The sequence below is a fragment of the Erinaceus europaeus genome, chromosome 11, assembly GCF_950295315.1.
Source record: "Erinaceus europaeus chromosome 11, mEriEur2.1, whole genome shotgun sequence".
Taxonomy (NCBI): domain Eukaryota; kingdom Metazoa; phylum Chordata; class Mammalia; order Eulipotyphla; family Erinaceidae; genus Erinaceus; species Erinaceus europaeus.
In genome coordinates, this window is record NC_080172.1 from 54221583 (window position 1) to 54238255 (window position 16673).

General features: G+C 46.1%; 1 protein-coding gene and 2 non-coding genes across 5 annotated transcripts in view; all 3 read right to left on the minus strand.

The window, feature by feature from the left end:
- Window positions 1-16390, minus strand: part of PRUNE1 (prune exopolyphosphatase 1) — a 42147-nt gene extending 25757 nt beyond the window's left edge. For 2 of the 3 annotated variants that reach the window (XM_016191897.2, XM_016191896.2), the window contains exons 1-3: window positions 16211-16390; window positions 1792-1884; window positions 44-246 (exon numbers count right to left, since the gene is read on the minus strand). In XM_016191897.2, the coding sequence (XP_016047383.1) occupies window positions 44-246; window positions 1792-1884; window positions 16211-16249 (335 nt within the window). In that variant the 5' untranslated portion in view covers window positions 16250-16390. The remainder of the gene's footprint in view (window positions 1-43; window positions 247-1791; window positions 1885-16210) is intronic. The other variant, XM_060201723.1, reaches the window with a different exon arrangement.
- LOC132541599 (small nucleolar RNA SNORD24) lies at window positions 1077-1157 on the minus strand. The gene has a single exon (XR_009552734.1). It is a non-coding gene; the product is annotated as a small nucleolar RNA SNORD24 (small nucleolar RNA).
- Window positions 1432-1535, minus strand: LOC132541565 (U6 spliceosomal RNA). The gene has a single exon (XR_009552711.1). It is a non-coding gene; the product is annotated as a U6 spliceosomal RNA (small nuclear RNA).
- Window positions 16391-16673: the final 283 nt, after the last annotated feature.

A 16673-nucleotide genomic window follows, 5' to 3' on the forward strand; every position in this document is an offset into this window, starting at 1 on the left:
ACCTGACACCTGGAAAGGGTCAGCTGAACTGCCTCCCACCTACTTGGGTAAGACATGGTGGTCAACAAGGATGAGGGTGAGCCAGCCAGCCTGGTGCAATGCATGGAGATCAATCTCATCCCGGAAAATCAAGAGGGACTCTGGAATGCCGATCTTTTGAAGGAAGAAGACGACATCACCTCGAAGACATAGCTCAGAACGCTGTATGTTTAAAACTGGCACAAAGATTTCTTCTGCCTCATTTGTCTGCATAGGGAAGTGGAAAAGATATGACGATGTTATGGAGTTAGCAGGAGAAATAGTAAGACTATTGGGACTGGGGAGAAATTATCTTAGGTGAACCCATGACCTTTCACAAAGCTATAATCACCTAGTCCACAGAAATGAAACGATAGCTCTTGCCCTGCTTAGCAATGCCGAGGGTCAGGAAGAGAACACACGAAAAAATAGTTTTGGAAATTGTAGAGATGGAATTTTCGGTTCCGATTCTGACCTGGGAAAGATTACACTGTATTACTCTTGCCCAACACTCTCTAACAAACGGCTTGAATATTATTTATGCTTTACAAATCCTTCAAAATGTACTTGCACATTTGATCCTCAGAGCTGAAATGCGAACTGTTATTATTTCAGATGGTGACATGAGATTCAGAAAAGTTAATGGATTTGACTTACCCAAGGCTAGCTAGTATAAAGTAGCAGAGTTGAGTTTTGAATTCAGATATTTTATTTAAAAGATCTTTTTTTTTTTTTTGCCACCAGGGTCATTGCTGGGACTTGGTGGCTACATGAGGACTCCTCTGCTCCTAGTCAGTGGCCATTATTCTCCCATACATTTTTCTTTATAGAGACAGAAAATTGGGGAGGGGGGAGCTTAAGCAGTTTCTTCCCCCCTACAGGTGGGGAGACAGGGGAGGGGTACAAACCTAGATTTTCATGCATTATTATGTGTGTGCTCTACTGGATATAATACTGCCTGGACCCCCCCCCCTTTTTTTTTTTTTAACAGTTCTAGTTCTTTTTTTAAGCTCAGTTCTGGCTTATCATGATGTTAGGGATTGAACCTAAGAACCTCAAGCATGAAAGTTTTCTTTTATTTTGGTCTGGAATGTCATCACTATCTCTCAGATAGCAAATATTCTTTCACATCCTCTGCAAGGCATGAAGGTTTTCTGCATAACCACTGTGTAATCTATCTCCCTGGCCCCAGATCTTTTCATTCTAAGAGACTTTGTGTTTTTGGTTTTTAAGTATTTTATTATTTATTTTTGGATTAAACAATTGAGAGGGGATGGGAGACAGACACCTGCAGCACTGCTTTACTGCTCATGAAGCTCCGTCTGGTGCCCCCATAACTGAAGACTAGGGGATTGAATCTGGGTCCCTGTGTACGGTAACATGCATGCTCTACTGGAAATACCACTGCCTGGCCACAGGGCTCTATTCTTCACGAAACTGCGTGACATCCTTGTGCAGGGACCATGCTAATCTTCTCTGTATTGTTCCAATTTTCATATGTACTGCACCCCAGAAGCAAGCACCCCAGAGCTTTATTTTTTTTAATTTTTTTATTTATTTATTGGATAGTCAGAAATCAAGAGGGAAGGGGAGATAGAAAGGAAGAGAGAGACAGAGAGACAACTGCAACCCTGCTTTACCACTGGTGAAACATTGCCCCTGCAGGTGGGGGGGTGGGGGCTTGAACCTGACTCCTTGTGCACTGTAATGTGTGCACTCAACCAGGTATGCCACCACCAGGCCCCTCCCAGAGCTCTATTCTTAAGGACTCACCTTTGCCAGGTAAAAAGCCAGAGCGAGAGCTGATACCACAGAGTCCAAGTCACAGGCTTCGTTTCCGAGCACCACTTGGAGTGGTCGGGACTCCTGGAGAGGAAGGAGAGGAGGAAACTAAGCAAAGTGTTTCTACTTAATTTTATTTACCTTATCTTATAGCAGTCTTCATGCACATCTGCTCACTGCTCTCTGCAGAGAAGGGAGATCACATTAGCGTTGGGTGCTCATTTCTGGATGAGGCTATTATTAGCTTAAAAGACCCAATGTGTCTTAAAGTCTAAGAATTCCACATATGTACAGTTAACGGAAAAGTACGCTTTCTTCTCGATCACACTGACTTCTTCAGTGTTGAATTACTGAAAACAGCAAATCATTCTCTTGTTTTTTTTTTTATTTTAAACATTTTATTTATTTTACAAGACAGAGAGATACAGAGGCCAGAGCTTAGGATGGTGCTGGGGATTGAATTTGGGAGCTTACAGCCTCATCAGGCATGAGAGGTTTTTGCATAACCATTCTGTTGTCTCCCCAGCCCTCTAATTTTTTTTTTCCTAGACCAGAACACTACTCAATTCAGGCTTATGGTGGTGCTGGGAATTGAACCTGGGACCTCAGAGCCTCAGGCTTGAAAGGCTTTTGCATAACCATTATGCTGGATCCCCAGCCCTAATTTCTCTTTTTTTAAAGATTTAACTAGTGGTCCGGGAGGTGGCGCAGTAGATAACGTGTTGGACTCTCAAGCTATGAGATCCCGAGTTCAATCCCCAGCGGCACATGTACCAGAGTGATGCCTGGTTCTTTCTCTCTCTCCTTCTATCCCTCTCATTAATAAATAAAGAAAATACTTTTTAAAAGATTTAAATAGTAATGAAAGAAAGAGATGAACCCGAGCATCACTCTAGCACATATGCAGTATCAGGGATCAAACTGGGAATTCAGTTTTTTAAGTCCAAAGCTCTAGACTTTGCACCACTTCCTGGGCCATAGTTCTCTAATTTCTTCTTCTTCTTATTATTATTATTTATTATCTTTACTTATTATCAGATAGACAGCCAGAAATTGAAAGTAAGGGAGAGAGAGACAGACAAACAGCCACCTGCAGCCCTGCTTCACTGCTTATGAAGCTTTCCCCCTGAGGTGAGGGCTGGGGGGCTTGAACCCAGTTCCTTGTGCACTGTAGTGTGTGTGCTTAATCAGGTGTGCTGCCACCCAGCCCCAGTTCTCTAATTTCTTATGCTCCTTTTGATTTTTGAGAAGAGAGCCTGGGATATTTGATGTATTTGATATATCTGATGTCCATTACTAACTAGATACTGTTCTCCCTAGCCTCATGATAGCATACTTTAAGGATTACTGTTTTGCAGAAGGATGAATATGGGATGATCTCACTCTCAGGCGGAAGTTGAAAAATAAGATCAGAAGAAAAAACACAAGTAGAACCTGAACTGGAGTTGGTGTATTGAACCAAAGTAAAAAAGACTCTGGGGTAGGTCGGGGGAGAGTGCAGGTCCAAAAAGGATGACAGAGGACCTAGTGGGGGGTTGTAGTTATGTGGAAAACTGAGAAATGTTATGCATGTACAAATGACTGTATTTACTGTCAAATGTAAAACATTAATCCCCTAATGAAGAAATTAAAAGAAAAAAAAAAAAGAACTACTGTTTTGGGCCAAGTGATGGAGCACTTGCCGTGGGCACAACTACTGTATGCAAGGTCCTGGGTTCAAGTCCCTGGTACTCACCTGCATGGGGGGAGCTTCATAAGCAGTGAAGTGGTGAAGCAATTTTGTATCTCTCTCTCCCTTCCCCTCTCTCTGTCCCCATCTCCCCCTTTCCTCTCAATTTCTCTGTCTCTATCCTAAATAAATAAATAGAAGTATGATTTTCAGAGCTGGATGGCGGCTCACGTGGTAGAGTGCACACATTACCATGTACAAGGACATGGGTTCAAGCACCTCCTCCCTATCTGGAAGGGAGAGAGCTTTATGAGCAGTGTTGCGTTTGTCTCTGTCCCTTTCTACCATTTTATTTTTGTCTCCATATATACATATCCACTGAATGCTGGGAGTTGTGCAGGCACTGAATCCCAGAAATAACCCTGGTGGGGGAAAATTAGTATTTCAGGCCAGAAAGCTAGCTCACAGGGACAGTGCACCAGCTTTGCCACATACACAACCCAGGTTTGAGCCTGGCCCTCACCATACTAGGAAAAATTTGTTGTAGCGTCTTTTCCTCTCTCCTTCTGTCTCTGCCACTGTCTACCTGAAAAATATCAACCCAGAGTGGTGAAGCCCTGATGTGTGTGGGGGGGGAAGGGGGGTTGGAAGGGTGGGAGATTATTTCATGCTAGTTATGTGCCACGGGGAATAAGACCATGAATATTCATGATCATCAGTCTGGGAGGCAGCACAGTGAATTGGACTCTCAAGCATAAGGTCCTGAATTTGATCCCTGGCATTGCATGTGACAGAGTGATATGTTGATTCTCTCTCTCTCAGCCTCTCTCATAAATACATCTTAAAAAAAAAAAGTTTGGGAGTTGGGTGGTAGCACAACAGGTTAAGTACATCTTAAAAAAAAAAAGTTTGGGAGTTGGGTGGTAGCACAACAGGTTAAGCGCAGGTGGCGCAAAGTGCAAGGAAGCAAGCAAGCAAGCGTAAGGATCCAAGTTCAAGCCCTTGGCTCCCCACCTGCAGGAGAGGTTGCTTCACAGGTGGTGAAGCAGGTCTGCAGGTGTCTATCTTTCTCTCCCCCTGCCTTCCCCTCCTCTCTCCATTTCTCTCTGTCCTATCCATCAATAACAACAATAACTACAATAATAAAACAAGGGCAACAAAAGGGAATAAATTTAAAAAGTTTATAGCTCAGCCTAATCGCTATGAATTAGAAAGTTGCTTTTCTGAACCTATATGTCAGTCTTATTCTGAAAGAGGAAGGGATAAGAAATATTTAAGTGAGTCTCACTGGTTATATCTGGGTTTTTCTTTTCTTTTCATCCAGAGCACTGCTCAGCTTTGCCTTATGGTGATGCCAGGGACTGAACCTGGAACTCTGGAGTATAATTTCAGCATTATGGGCATTTGGGAGTACAGAATTCTTTGTTGTGGAGGTCTGTCCTGGCCACTACAGTATGTCTAGCAACATCCCTGGACTCCACTCTCTTCTTTTTATTAATTTTTTTTATTTTACAAAATTACATGTCAACAGGGGTTTGAACCCACACCATTCCCACCACCAGAGTTCTGAATCTTCAGTCTCCCCACTGCAATCCACCACAGTTCCCCTAAGGGTCAACCATCATCTCTACAACTGTCTATATTTATACATAATTGCCCATTTTCCTGATCCAACCCTCTCTTCCCCTCCAAGGCACTCATGACATCATAACTACCTCCATATGTCCCTCTCCTTTTCCTTCTCTCTCTCTGGATGCTGATGGCGCTGGAGTGCAGAGTCCTCTTATCTTCATCCTATCACTTCTCCCCTGCTGGGAGTATGGATCAAGGTTGTATTTGGGGAGCAGAAGGTAGGAGTTCTGGCTTCTGTAATTACTTCTCCACTGAACATGGGTGTTGACAGGTCAATCCATCCTCCAGCCTGTTTCTATCTTTCCCTAGTGGACCAGAGCTCTGGAGGTGCGAGGATCTAGGACACATAGGTAGGGTTGTCTGCCCAGAGAAGTCAGAACGGTAGACTCCACTCTCTAATGTTAGTAGCACCCCACTCATGACAAGCAATACCTACAGGGCCAGGAAATAGCTTATCTGACAAAGCCCCAGCCCTCTCATGTGGGAGGCTACTGTTCAATCCCCAGCACCATTGGGAGAACCATGATACTGGGGAAAGCTCCATGGATGATGGTGCAGTGCCGTGGTGGCTCTCCCTCTCTGCCTGCTTCTCTTTCTCTCAAACCAGGGTCCTCGAACACGGCAGTAGGTGTGCTTTACTAGGTGAGCTAGGCACCTTTCATATGAAACCCTTTTCCAAATACACTGAGAGTTCTATACCTAGGACTCTCAGTTTTTTATTTTTATTTATTTTCCCTTTTGTTGCCCTTTTTAAAAATTACTGTTGTAGTAGTTATTACTGTTGTTGTTGTTATAGAGGACTCCCAGTTCTAATGGTAACTCTTGACTTGCAATTCTTCCTCCTGACACCCAAGAAGGCCCCTCTGTTACCTGGCTACCGAGAACTGCCCAGATGGCTGGGACCTAAAGTGAGTGAGGCACTCAAGGTAACGGGACTGCCCAGAGCACTTATTCAGTGCATGGGAAAGTCTGTGTGCTGTGTTCTCCAGGGAGCTGTGCAAACATGCCAGGCCATATGGCTCTGCCTCTGGGGAAACAAGGACAGAGCAGACAGAGAGGAAGTAGAGCCAGGGGAGAGAGACGGGTCACTGGGCTCAAGGACCCTTGGAACATTGTTCCCACTCTTACTCATACATACCACCTCATCCCCAGTGGCATCTGAGTTGGGATCAGATCAGTTAGAAACCAGAATGGAGAGGAGACCGAAAGGAAAAGCAAAAAGAAGGGCCCAGGGCTAAGGACAATGTAATGGTCATACTTGAAGAATTTCACGCCTGCGTCTCCAAGGTCCCAGGTTCAGTCCCAAGCCAGAACAAAGAGTTCTGGGAAAAACAACAACAACAACAACAACAAAACTTAAATTCCAGAAACTGGCATGATTTTCCAACCTTTTGTGGATACAGTGCATGATAAATTTATTATATAGGATTAATACAAGTTCATGTTTTGCATGTTATGGCGAGACAACATTAAGGAATCCAATTTTGACCGGTTGAAGCATAAGTCTAATAATCCTTGAATGTGATTTTACAGTGTTGCGTTCCTTCACCCATCACTTGTTTACAAAAAAAGAAAAATGAAAACTGAAAAATAAGTGTGAAATGTGACTCAAAAAAAAAGAGGGCCCAGGAAATACTGCAGTGAGGAGGACACTACATTTGGAAGCATGGGGTTCTGAGTTCAATACCTAACATCCATGTGCTAGAGTGGTGCTCTGGTGTTCTCTCTTTCTCTAGTGTTAATAGTCTTTTTTTAAAAAAATTATTTATTTACTCCCTTTGTTGCCCTTTTTGTTTTATTGTTGTAGTTATTGATGTCGTTGTTGGATATGACAGAGAGAAATGGAGAGAGGAGAGGAAGACAGAGAGGGAGAGAGAAAGACCTGCTTCAAGGCTTGTGAAGCGACACCCCTGTAGGTGGGGAGCCGGGTGCTTGAACCGGGATCCTTATGCCGGTTCTTGCACTTTCCACCACCTGCGTATAACCCAACTGCGCTACTGCCCAACTCCCATAAATACACTTTTTTTAAGGAAAGCAAAAAGGATCAAGCATAACTTATTGATGGAGGTGAGAAGCAAGTATGCAAAATAAACTAACTTATGCTGGACTTCACCCAGAAAGCAGCCCAAAAGAACCAATACACAACAAGTTCTCTCAAACTCTGAGCAAATTTGGGAACAAGAGTGAATGCTGGATTTGTACATGTGAGGTCTTGTCAATCCCCAGTAGCACATGTACTGGAGCAGTGCTTTCTCTCTTTTTAATATTTATTTATTCCCTTTTGTTGCCCTTTTTGTTTTATTGTTGTAGTTATCATTGTTGTCGTTGTTGGATAGGACAGAGAAATGGAGAGAGGAGGGGAAGACAGAGAGGGGGAGAGAAAGACACCTGCAGACCTGCTTCACCATCTGTGAAGCGACTCCCCTGCAGGCGGGGAGCCGGGGGCTCGAACCAGGATCCTTATGCCAGTCGGTCCTTGAGCTTTGCGCCACCTACACTTAACGTGTTGCACTACTGCCGGACTCCCTTCTCTCTCTAATTATCTTTATTTTATTTATTGGATAGAGACATCCAGAAATCGAGAGGGAAGGAAGTGATAGAGGACACCTGCAACATTGCTTCACCACTTGTAAAGCATTTGCCCTGCAGGCAGGGACCAGGGACTTGAACCTGGGTCCTTGCATATTGTAACAAATGTGCTCAACCAGGTGCACCACCAACTGCCCTTCTCTACTCCTCCACATATACATACACACAATAATCTTTCTGTTAAAAGATAAAAGGGAGAGTTGGGCAGTAGCACAGCGGGTTAAGCGCATGTGGTGCAAAGCACAAGTAAGGATCCCAGTTTGAGCCCCCGGTTCCCAACCTGTAGGGGAATCACTTCACAGGCGGTTAAGCAGGTCTGCAGGTGTCTATCTTTCCTCCTCTTTGTCTTCCCCTCCCCTCTCCATTTCTCTCTGTCCTATCCAACAACGACGACAACTATAATAACTACAACAATAAAAAAAAAAACCAAAAACCAAAAAACAAGGGCAGCAAAAGGGAATAAATAAATATTTAAAAAAGAAAAAAAAAGATAAAAGGGAGTGGGCCAGGAGGTGGCGCAGCAGATATAAGAATGGACTTTTGGGAGTCCGGTGGTAGCACAGCGGGTTAAGCACACATGGCGCAAAGCGCAAGGACCCGGCCTAAGGATGCCAGTTCCAGCCCCTGGCTCCCCCCACATGCTGGGGAGTTGCTTCACAAGCGGTGAAACCGATCTGCAGGTGTCTATCTTTCTCTCCCCCTCTCTGTCTTCCCCTCCTTTTTCCATTTCTCTCTGTCCCATCCAACAATGACGACATCAGTAACAACAAGGGCAACAAAAGGGAACGAACAAACAAACAAACAAATGTTAAAAAAAAAAAAAAGAATGGACTCTCAAGCATGAAGTCCCGAGTTCAATCCCTGGCAACACATGTATCAGAGTTATGTCTGGTTCTTTCTCTCTCCACCTATCTTCTTCATGAATAAATAAAATCCTTAAAAAAAAAAAAAGCTGGGGAGTCGGGCGTTAGCGCAGCAGGTTAAGCAAAGGTGACGCAAGGCACAGGGACTGGTTAAGCAAAAAAAGGCTTTTATGTCTGAGACTCCCAAGTCCTAGGTTTAATCCCAGTACCACCATAAGCCAGGTTGAACAGTGTGCTGAGCAGTATGCTGGGGGTGGGCATAAACAAAGACTATTGCAGGCAGTCGGGCGGTAGTGCAGCGGGTTAAGTGCACGTGGCACAAAGTGCAAGGACCTGCGGTTCGAGCCCCCGGCTCCCCACCTGCCGGGGAGTCGCTTCACAGGCGATGAAGCAGGTCTGCAGGTGTCTATCTCTCTCTCCCCCTGTCTTCCCCTCCTCTCTCCATTTCTCTCTGTCCTATCTAACAACGATGACATCAATAACAACAACAATTAATAACTGCGACAACAATGAAAAACAACAAGGGCAACAAAAGGGGGAAAAAGCGGAAGACCTATCTTGTAAACCATTATTAAACCACTAATAAAAATAGTATTAGGGAGTCGGGCTGTAGCGCAGCGGGTTAAGCGCAGGTGGCGCAAAGCACAAGGACCGGCATAAGGATCCCAGTTCGAACCCTGGCTCCCCACCTGCAGGGGAGTCGCTTCACAGGCGGTGAAGCAGGTCTGCAGGTGTCTATCTTTCTCTCCTCCTCTCTGTCTTCCCCTCCTCTCTCCATTTCTCTCTGTCCTAGCCAACAATGATGACATCAACAACAACAATAACTACAACAATAAAAAAAATAGTATTAAAAATAAATGTGTAAATAAAAGGGAGGAGGTAGAGAGCATACTGGTTATGCAAGGAGATTCTCATGCCTAAGGCTCCAAAAGCCCAAATTTAATCCCTTACACCACCATAAGCCAGAATTGATCAGTACTCTAGTAAAAATAAATAATTAAATAAATAAAGCATAAAAGGCTGGGTGGTGAAGCACCCAGTAGAGTGCCTCCATTATCATGTGCAAGGACCTACTCTCACATTCCCATAACCTTCGGGAGGGGGAATGGGAGGAGTTTCAAGAGTAGTGAAGCAGTGCTGCAAGTGTTTCTTCCTTTCTATTTCATCTCCTTCCTCAATTTATGCGTCTCTATACAACACAAAGAAGAAAAATTTAAAAATCTAAAAAGTAAAAGAGCTTCAGTGAAGAAGTAAGGACAGAAGCTAGAACTCCCACCTTCTGCACCCCAAAATAATTTTGGTCCATACTCGCAGAGGGGGAGAAATGTTAGGGGAAGATGACTAGAAGGCTCTGAAACCCAATTCCATCAAGACACGGAGAGAGAGGAGGGAAAAAAGGAAGGACATTTGGAAGTACTAACAGGTGTAGGTGTGAGTTAGAAAGGAAGAGAAGGCAGGACCAAGGGACAATTTTAGATAGATGTAGAAATAACAGTCAACCCACATCTGTGACCTTGGGAGAACCACTGCAGTTTCAAATGGAGGGAATTAGGGACATAAAACTCTGGTGGAGGGAACAGTGTGGAATTGTTCCCATTATCTTGTAATTTTGCAAACCAATATTAAATCACCAGTAATTAATAATAAAAGAGCTCAGTGGTCTGGGTGGTGGTGAAGAGGGTAAAACATTGGACTCTCAAGCATGAAGTCCAGACTTCGATCCCCAGCAGCACATGTACCAGAGTGATGTCTGGTCCTTTTTCTCTCTCAACTTTCTAATAAATAAATTAAAAAAAAAAAAAAGAGCTCAAGAGAGGAGGTCTACTCTTCTCGTGTAGCAGTGCCCACAGCGCCTGGGGATGACTGGTCTGTCCAGCTACCCCGACAAACCATGATGTGCACATTCTCAGCTCTGCACTTTGTCCCCATCCAGAAGCAGCAGGCCTATCATTTATGGTGGTGTTTTTTTACCCCGTCATATCCATGAAGCTGACTTTTTCAGATAGACAGAAAGAGTGTGTGATAGAGACCACAGCCCAGAAGTTTCCTTCAATGGTGTGGGGGCCGGCTCGAACCTGTGTAGCTCAGTTGCTCACATGGAAAAGCAGTGCACTATCCAAGTGAGCTATTTCCCTATCCAAGTGAGCTACTTATGAGAGCAACAGAACCAGAGCCATCACTCTGGCACATGTCATGCCAGGAATAGAATTTGGGACCTCATGCTTGAGAATCCAACACTCCATCTATTGCCCCAAGTCCAAGGTCAAATGCCATGAGGATCTATATGACATGGCGCACAGACGCCTTAGTTTCTAGTAGGAAGAGGGGCTTTCTCCTCTCTCCACTTCTCTGTGAAGTCTGCCTGCCCGTCCAGGCCAAAACAACCTTCCTCTACACACCCCAGCTCCCAGCACCAATGACTCTCACCTGGAACTTAACTTCGACTCTCAGGAGCTCAATTCTCATGTGCTTGCATTCCTAAACCTTAACACAACTTAGGTCAGGGAACTACTATTTTTTCACAAACTGAAACACTTTTGAGAATGAAGAGGGGTGCAGTGCAGTCAACGACAGCACTGGAATAAACTGAGAACATTATGGGTAATGGATGACTGCCCCATTTACAAGACACCATTCTCCTCAGTTAGGATAACACGTCTGACTCACCCCACCAGCCAGAGCACAAGCCAAAGAGCCTGAGTTTTCTGACCATCAGAAGCAGCATTCAGGGCAAATATAGCTATACTCAGTGTGAGGAAATCTGAGCTGCCAATGGAGGAAATATAATCTGAGGGCCTCAAGTGAATATCGAAAGAGAGAAAAGGAGAGAGAGAAAAAAAAAACAAGGCCAGTGGAAGACTTCATTTGAATAGAGTGCTACTTTGCCATGTGCCTGGCCCCCACCACACTGAAGGAAGCTTTGATGCTATCGTCTCTTTCACTCTCTCTTTCTGCCTCTCTATCTTTCCCTTTAAAAAAAAAAAATCTGGGAGTCCGGTGGTAGCGCAGTAGGTTAAGCGCAGGTGGCACGAAGGAAGCGCAAGGACCAGCGTAAGGATCCCAGTTCGAGCCCCCAGCTCCCCACCTGCAGAGGGGTCACTTCACAAATGGTGAAGGTGTGTATCTTTCTCTTCCCCCTGTCTTCCCCTCCTCTCTCCATTTCTCTCTGTCCTAGCCAACAACAATGACATAAATAACAATAATAATAACTACAACAATAAAACAACAAGGGCAACAAAAAGGGAATAAATAATTAAGAAAAAAAAAATCCACAGGCTGAAATGACTGATCTTGGTGTTCTTTGTGGCCTCCATGGGGGAGGCGACAGGCTCAAGGCTGGCAAAGTAAGCCACTTCCCTTCGAAGGCAAATGTGGTCTGGTGCCTACCCTCCAAAATAGTTAATAAAGGAGGGACAAAACTCATGAATCAGGGAGCCAGAACCAGAGATACCCTCCCAGAAGAGAGAACACTGCAAGTTCTCCCTGGACAGTGAGTGGGATACAGACACCCAAGGGCTTCTGGATGAGACTCAAATGTGGCCCCACCCTGGGCAAAGATCCTCCTGTCTCCTCCCCCAGGACCAAAGGATGAGTCACTCCAAAGAGGACACAAAGTTCAATAGAATTCCTTTTAGATGGAAAATCTTACTACCAATGTGGCAGAGGCTACAGAAAATGTCCCTGGTTATCAGTTGCTGAAAACATGGCATCGACAGGAAATTTGGGGGGTTACCAGCTGTTCTTATCCTGTCTAAAAGCCAAGCATTACAATCCCCTGACAGTTCTACCCAACTTCAGTGTCTCTGTCTAATCATGTCTTCAAAAATAAAAAAAATTTAATTGCCACTAGGATTATCTCTAGGGCTCAGTGTCAGCACTATGAATTCACTCCTGGTGGCCATTTTTCCCTCTCCCCCCCCTTTCTATTACACTTGATAGGACAGAAATTGAGAGGAAAGGGGAGATAAGGAGAGAGAGAAAGATAAATACCTGTAGACTTGCTTTATCACTTGTGAAAGCCCCCCCCTGTAGGTGGGGAGTGGGCCTCAAACCCAGATATGTGTGCTTAAACCGGTGCGCCACCACCCACCCACCATGTCTTTAATTTTAAATTAATTAACTTATTATTTCATAAGATAGACAGAAGTTGAGAGGGGAGAGGAGCTAGAAAGGGAGAGAGAAAAACACCTGCATTATTACTTCAGAGCTAGTTAAAGCTTCCCCCCTGCATGTAGGAACTGGGGGTTTAAACCTGGGTTCTTGAACATGGTAATGTGTGTGCTCAACTAGATGCACCACCGCTCAGCCTGATAATATCTTTCTTGCCCTAAGAGATAGTATGTGGGGCCAGGAAAGAGTTCACCCAATAGGGCACCTGCTTACCAATGACATGGCCTCAGCTTAAACCCCAACTCCACATGGAAGCAGCATGACAATGGGAGGATGTGTTATATCATCTCTCCCTATCTGAAATTTTTAAAAAATTAAAATGGGCCCAGGGAAGGACTACACAATATCTCATTTGCATATGGCTCTGCTTTGCCATATGCAAGACCCAAGTTCAAGTCAAGTCCCCACAGCACTTCAGTGCTGTGGTCTCTTTCACTCTCTCTGTTCTGTCCAAAAGTAAAACAAACAAAAATGGGGTTGGGGAAGCTAGCATAAAGGTTATGCAAACAACTTTCATGCCTGAGGCTGTGAGGTCCTAGGTTCAATCCCAGCAACACAGAAGCCAAAATTGAGCAGTGCATTGGCTAAACATAAAAATAAATAAAAATAGGGGGTGGGTAGGTAGCACAGCAAGTTAAGAGCACGTGGCACGAAGCGCAAGGACCAGCATAAGGATCCTGGTTGGAGGCCCTGGCTCCACACCTGCAGGAGTCGCTTCACAAGCGGTGAAACAGGTCTGCAGGTGTCTTTCTCTCCCCTTCTGTCTTCCCCTCCTCTCTCGATTTCTGTCCTATCCAACAAAAATGACTGCAATAATAATAACAACGATAAACAACAAGGGCAACAAAAGGGGGAAAAAAACAGCCTCCAGGAACAGTGGATTCGTAGTGCAGGCACCGAGCCCCAGCGATAACCCTGGAGGCAAAATATTAATAAAAAAAATTTTTTTAATCGGGAGTCGGGTGGTGGCGCAGCGGGTTAAGCGCACGTGGCGCAAAGTGCAAGGACGGGCTTAAGGATCCGGGTTCGAGCCCCCTGCTCCCCACCTACAGGGGAGTCGCTTCACAAGTGGTGAAGCAGGTCTGCGGGTGTCTGTCTTTCTCTCCTCCTCTCTGTCTTCCCCTCCTCTCTCCATTTCTCTCTGTCCTATCCAACAACAACGACATCAATAACCATAACAATGGCAACAAAAGGGAAAATAAATAAATATAAAAATTAAAAAAAATAAAGAATGAAAATGATGGCCCAGGAGTGGTAGAAAGGCACAGGCACCACATACACAAATAAGAGCTGAGGCTTCCTGGATATTATATCATACTTTCTGTATTTAAGTATCTTCAGTGTGTACATTTACTACTGTGATCATAAAAAGAAACCTAGGTTGTACCTACCTATGTGTTAACTATACTGTAAACCATTAACCTCCCCCCACCCTGCCATAAAGTGGGAAAACAGGAAAACAAAATTGTTTCCAACTGGTCGTATCTAATTGCTTTAAAATAACTTTCCCCAAATGTGTGTACTTTGCAAGGGAAAATTAGGTATAACTGGTAACTGGTGTGAAAAACAAAACTACACTTTTTATGATAGCAGCTGAATCTGCAGGGTGATTTAAAAAAAAAAAAAGATTTGTTAAAGAATCTATTGCTGGGTTGAGGAGATAGCATAGTGGTTAAGCAAAAAAAAAAAAAAAAAAGGCTTTTATGTCTGAGACTCCCAAATCCTAGGTTCAATCCCAGCACCACCATAAACCAGGTTGAACAGTGTGCTGAACAGTATGCTGGGGGTGGGCATAAACAGAAAGACTATTGCAGGCAGTCGGGTAGTAGAGGAGCGGGTTAAGTGCACGTGGCACAAAGCGCAAGGTCTGGCGTAAGGATCCCGGTTTGAGCCCCCGGCTTCCCACCTGCAGGGGGTTCGCTTCACAGGCAGTGAAGCAGGTCTGCAGGTGTCTATCTTTCTCTCCCCGTCTTCCCCTCCTTTCTCTGTCCTATCCAACAAGGACGACATCAACAACAACAACAATGACTACAACAATAAGAAAGAAAACCAAGGGCAACAAAAGGGAATAAATAAAAAAGGACTACTGCTCAGGAGAATTTGTAGAGCGTAAGGTACTAAAAAAAAAAAAAAAAAAACGGGCAGGGAGTCCAGCGGTAGCGCAGCGGGTTAAGCACATGTGGTGCAAAGCACAAGGACCCGTTAGAATCGGCTCCCCACCTGCAGGGGAGTCGCTTCACAGGTGGTGAAGTAGGTCTGCAGGTGTCTCTCTGTCTCTTTTCCTCTCTATCTCCCCCTTCTCTCTCAATTTCTCTCTTTATCCAAAAACAAATTTTAAAAATGAGGGGGGGCTAAGTGGTGGCGCACCTGGTTAAGCGCACATTACAGTGCTCAAGGACCTTGGTTCGAGCCCCTGGTCCCCACCTGCAGAGGGAAAGCTTCACAAGTGGTGAAGCAGAGCAGCAGGTGTCTCTCTCCTTTATCGCCCCCTCCACTCTCAATTTCTCTGTCTCTAATAAATAAATTAAATGTTTTTAAAAAGGCGCAGAAAATAAAGCACTGGATTCATGAGCACGAGGTCCTGAGCTCAGTCCCGGCATCACATATGCCCGCTACGCTCTGGTTGTAATTTAAGAAAATATAAACAAACGGCGACCTAGGCTGGGGAAGTAGTTTAGCAGACAGAGTGAAGTCCTGCATGCCCGCGGCTCCCTGTGTTACCGCAGCTCTGCAAGTAAGGGAGTGGTGCTCTGGCTTTTCTATGCGATAAGACATCAATGAAATATATCTTTAGAAAAACACCAATGGAAGGCACGGCCAACCTTCCTTCTCGGTCTCTACAGGGGCGGTGTCACTTCAAGAAAAGGGGGCAGGTGACCTGGAGTCCCTCCCTGGCCCAGGAGGGGGTGGGGTGTCGCAGCCCGGGGTCGCCTGAGCCCCGCTGCCTGGGAGAGGGCCGAAAGCTCTGCGTTTTCACGCTGTGCTCCAGCCGCCCGCCCGGCCGCGGGTTTTATGTAGCGGGTGTGCGCGGCGAGCAGAGACGCGCGGGCACCGGCCACTGACAGACCTGGAGATGTCAGTCCCTTTCCCGGGCGACAGTCCCTTTTCCGCCGCGAGCGACCCTGTCTCGTCTGGAAGGACGAGGCTCGCGGGCACCCCCGGGGTTCACCCGCCGGCCAGGGGGCCACGGGCCGACAGAGGGGCGGGGGAGAAGCGAAGCCAAGCACCTGGCCCCCAGCGGGACGGCACAGCCCCGGACCTTTGCACCCAACCGACTCAGGCACCAGCGAGCGGGCGCTCGGAGGCACAACCCGGACCCACGCCACCGCCCCGCTCTCGGGCAGCCCCCCAACAAGCAGACCCCGGGGCCCATCAGATCCCAAATCCGCCGCCCCGCAGACCCTGGCGACTGCCCAGCGCCAACGCCTTCGTCCTGCCCGGCCCCCCAAGCTCCCCTTCCTTACGATGGCACCCCAGGACCCGCTACCTGCAGAGCAGCTCGACACCCCTCCAGGTAGTCCTCCATGGTGACGCCCAAGATTCGCTGCCACCCCACGCCTAGGAGAGGACCCGGCAAATGCACCCTGCCCCGCCCCACACCCGGGGCCAGCGACCAGAGCTAGTGGGCGGGACTCGAACCCGCCACACAACCATTCGGCCCCCAGCCCCCGGAGGAAGTGCGTAATGAGCCCGACGTCGCCCCGCCCCAGCGAGGGAGGCGGAGCTTGAGCCCAGAGGCTCACGGGAAATCTCTCCGGGACGGGGTGCGGGGGCACTCTGGGAAATATAGTCAAGCTCCGAAACGGCCCCAAGAATTTGCTGAAAAGCAGAATTTTTTTGTTTGTTTGTTTTGGTGATCACTCATAGGACGCACAAATGTCTAAGTGTCACAGTGACCTATTTTTGTGGCATCTGAACTTCCCCCTCTTGGGTCAGGCTAAGTATAGCAT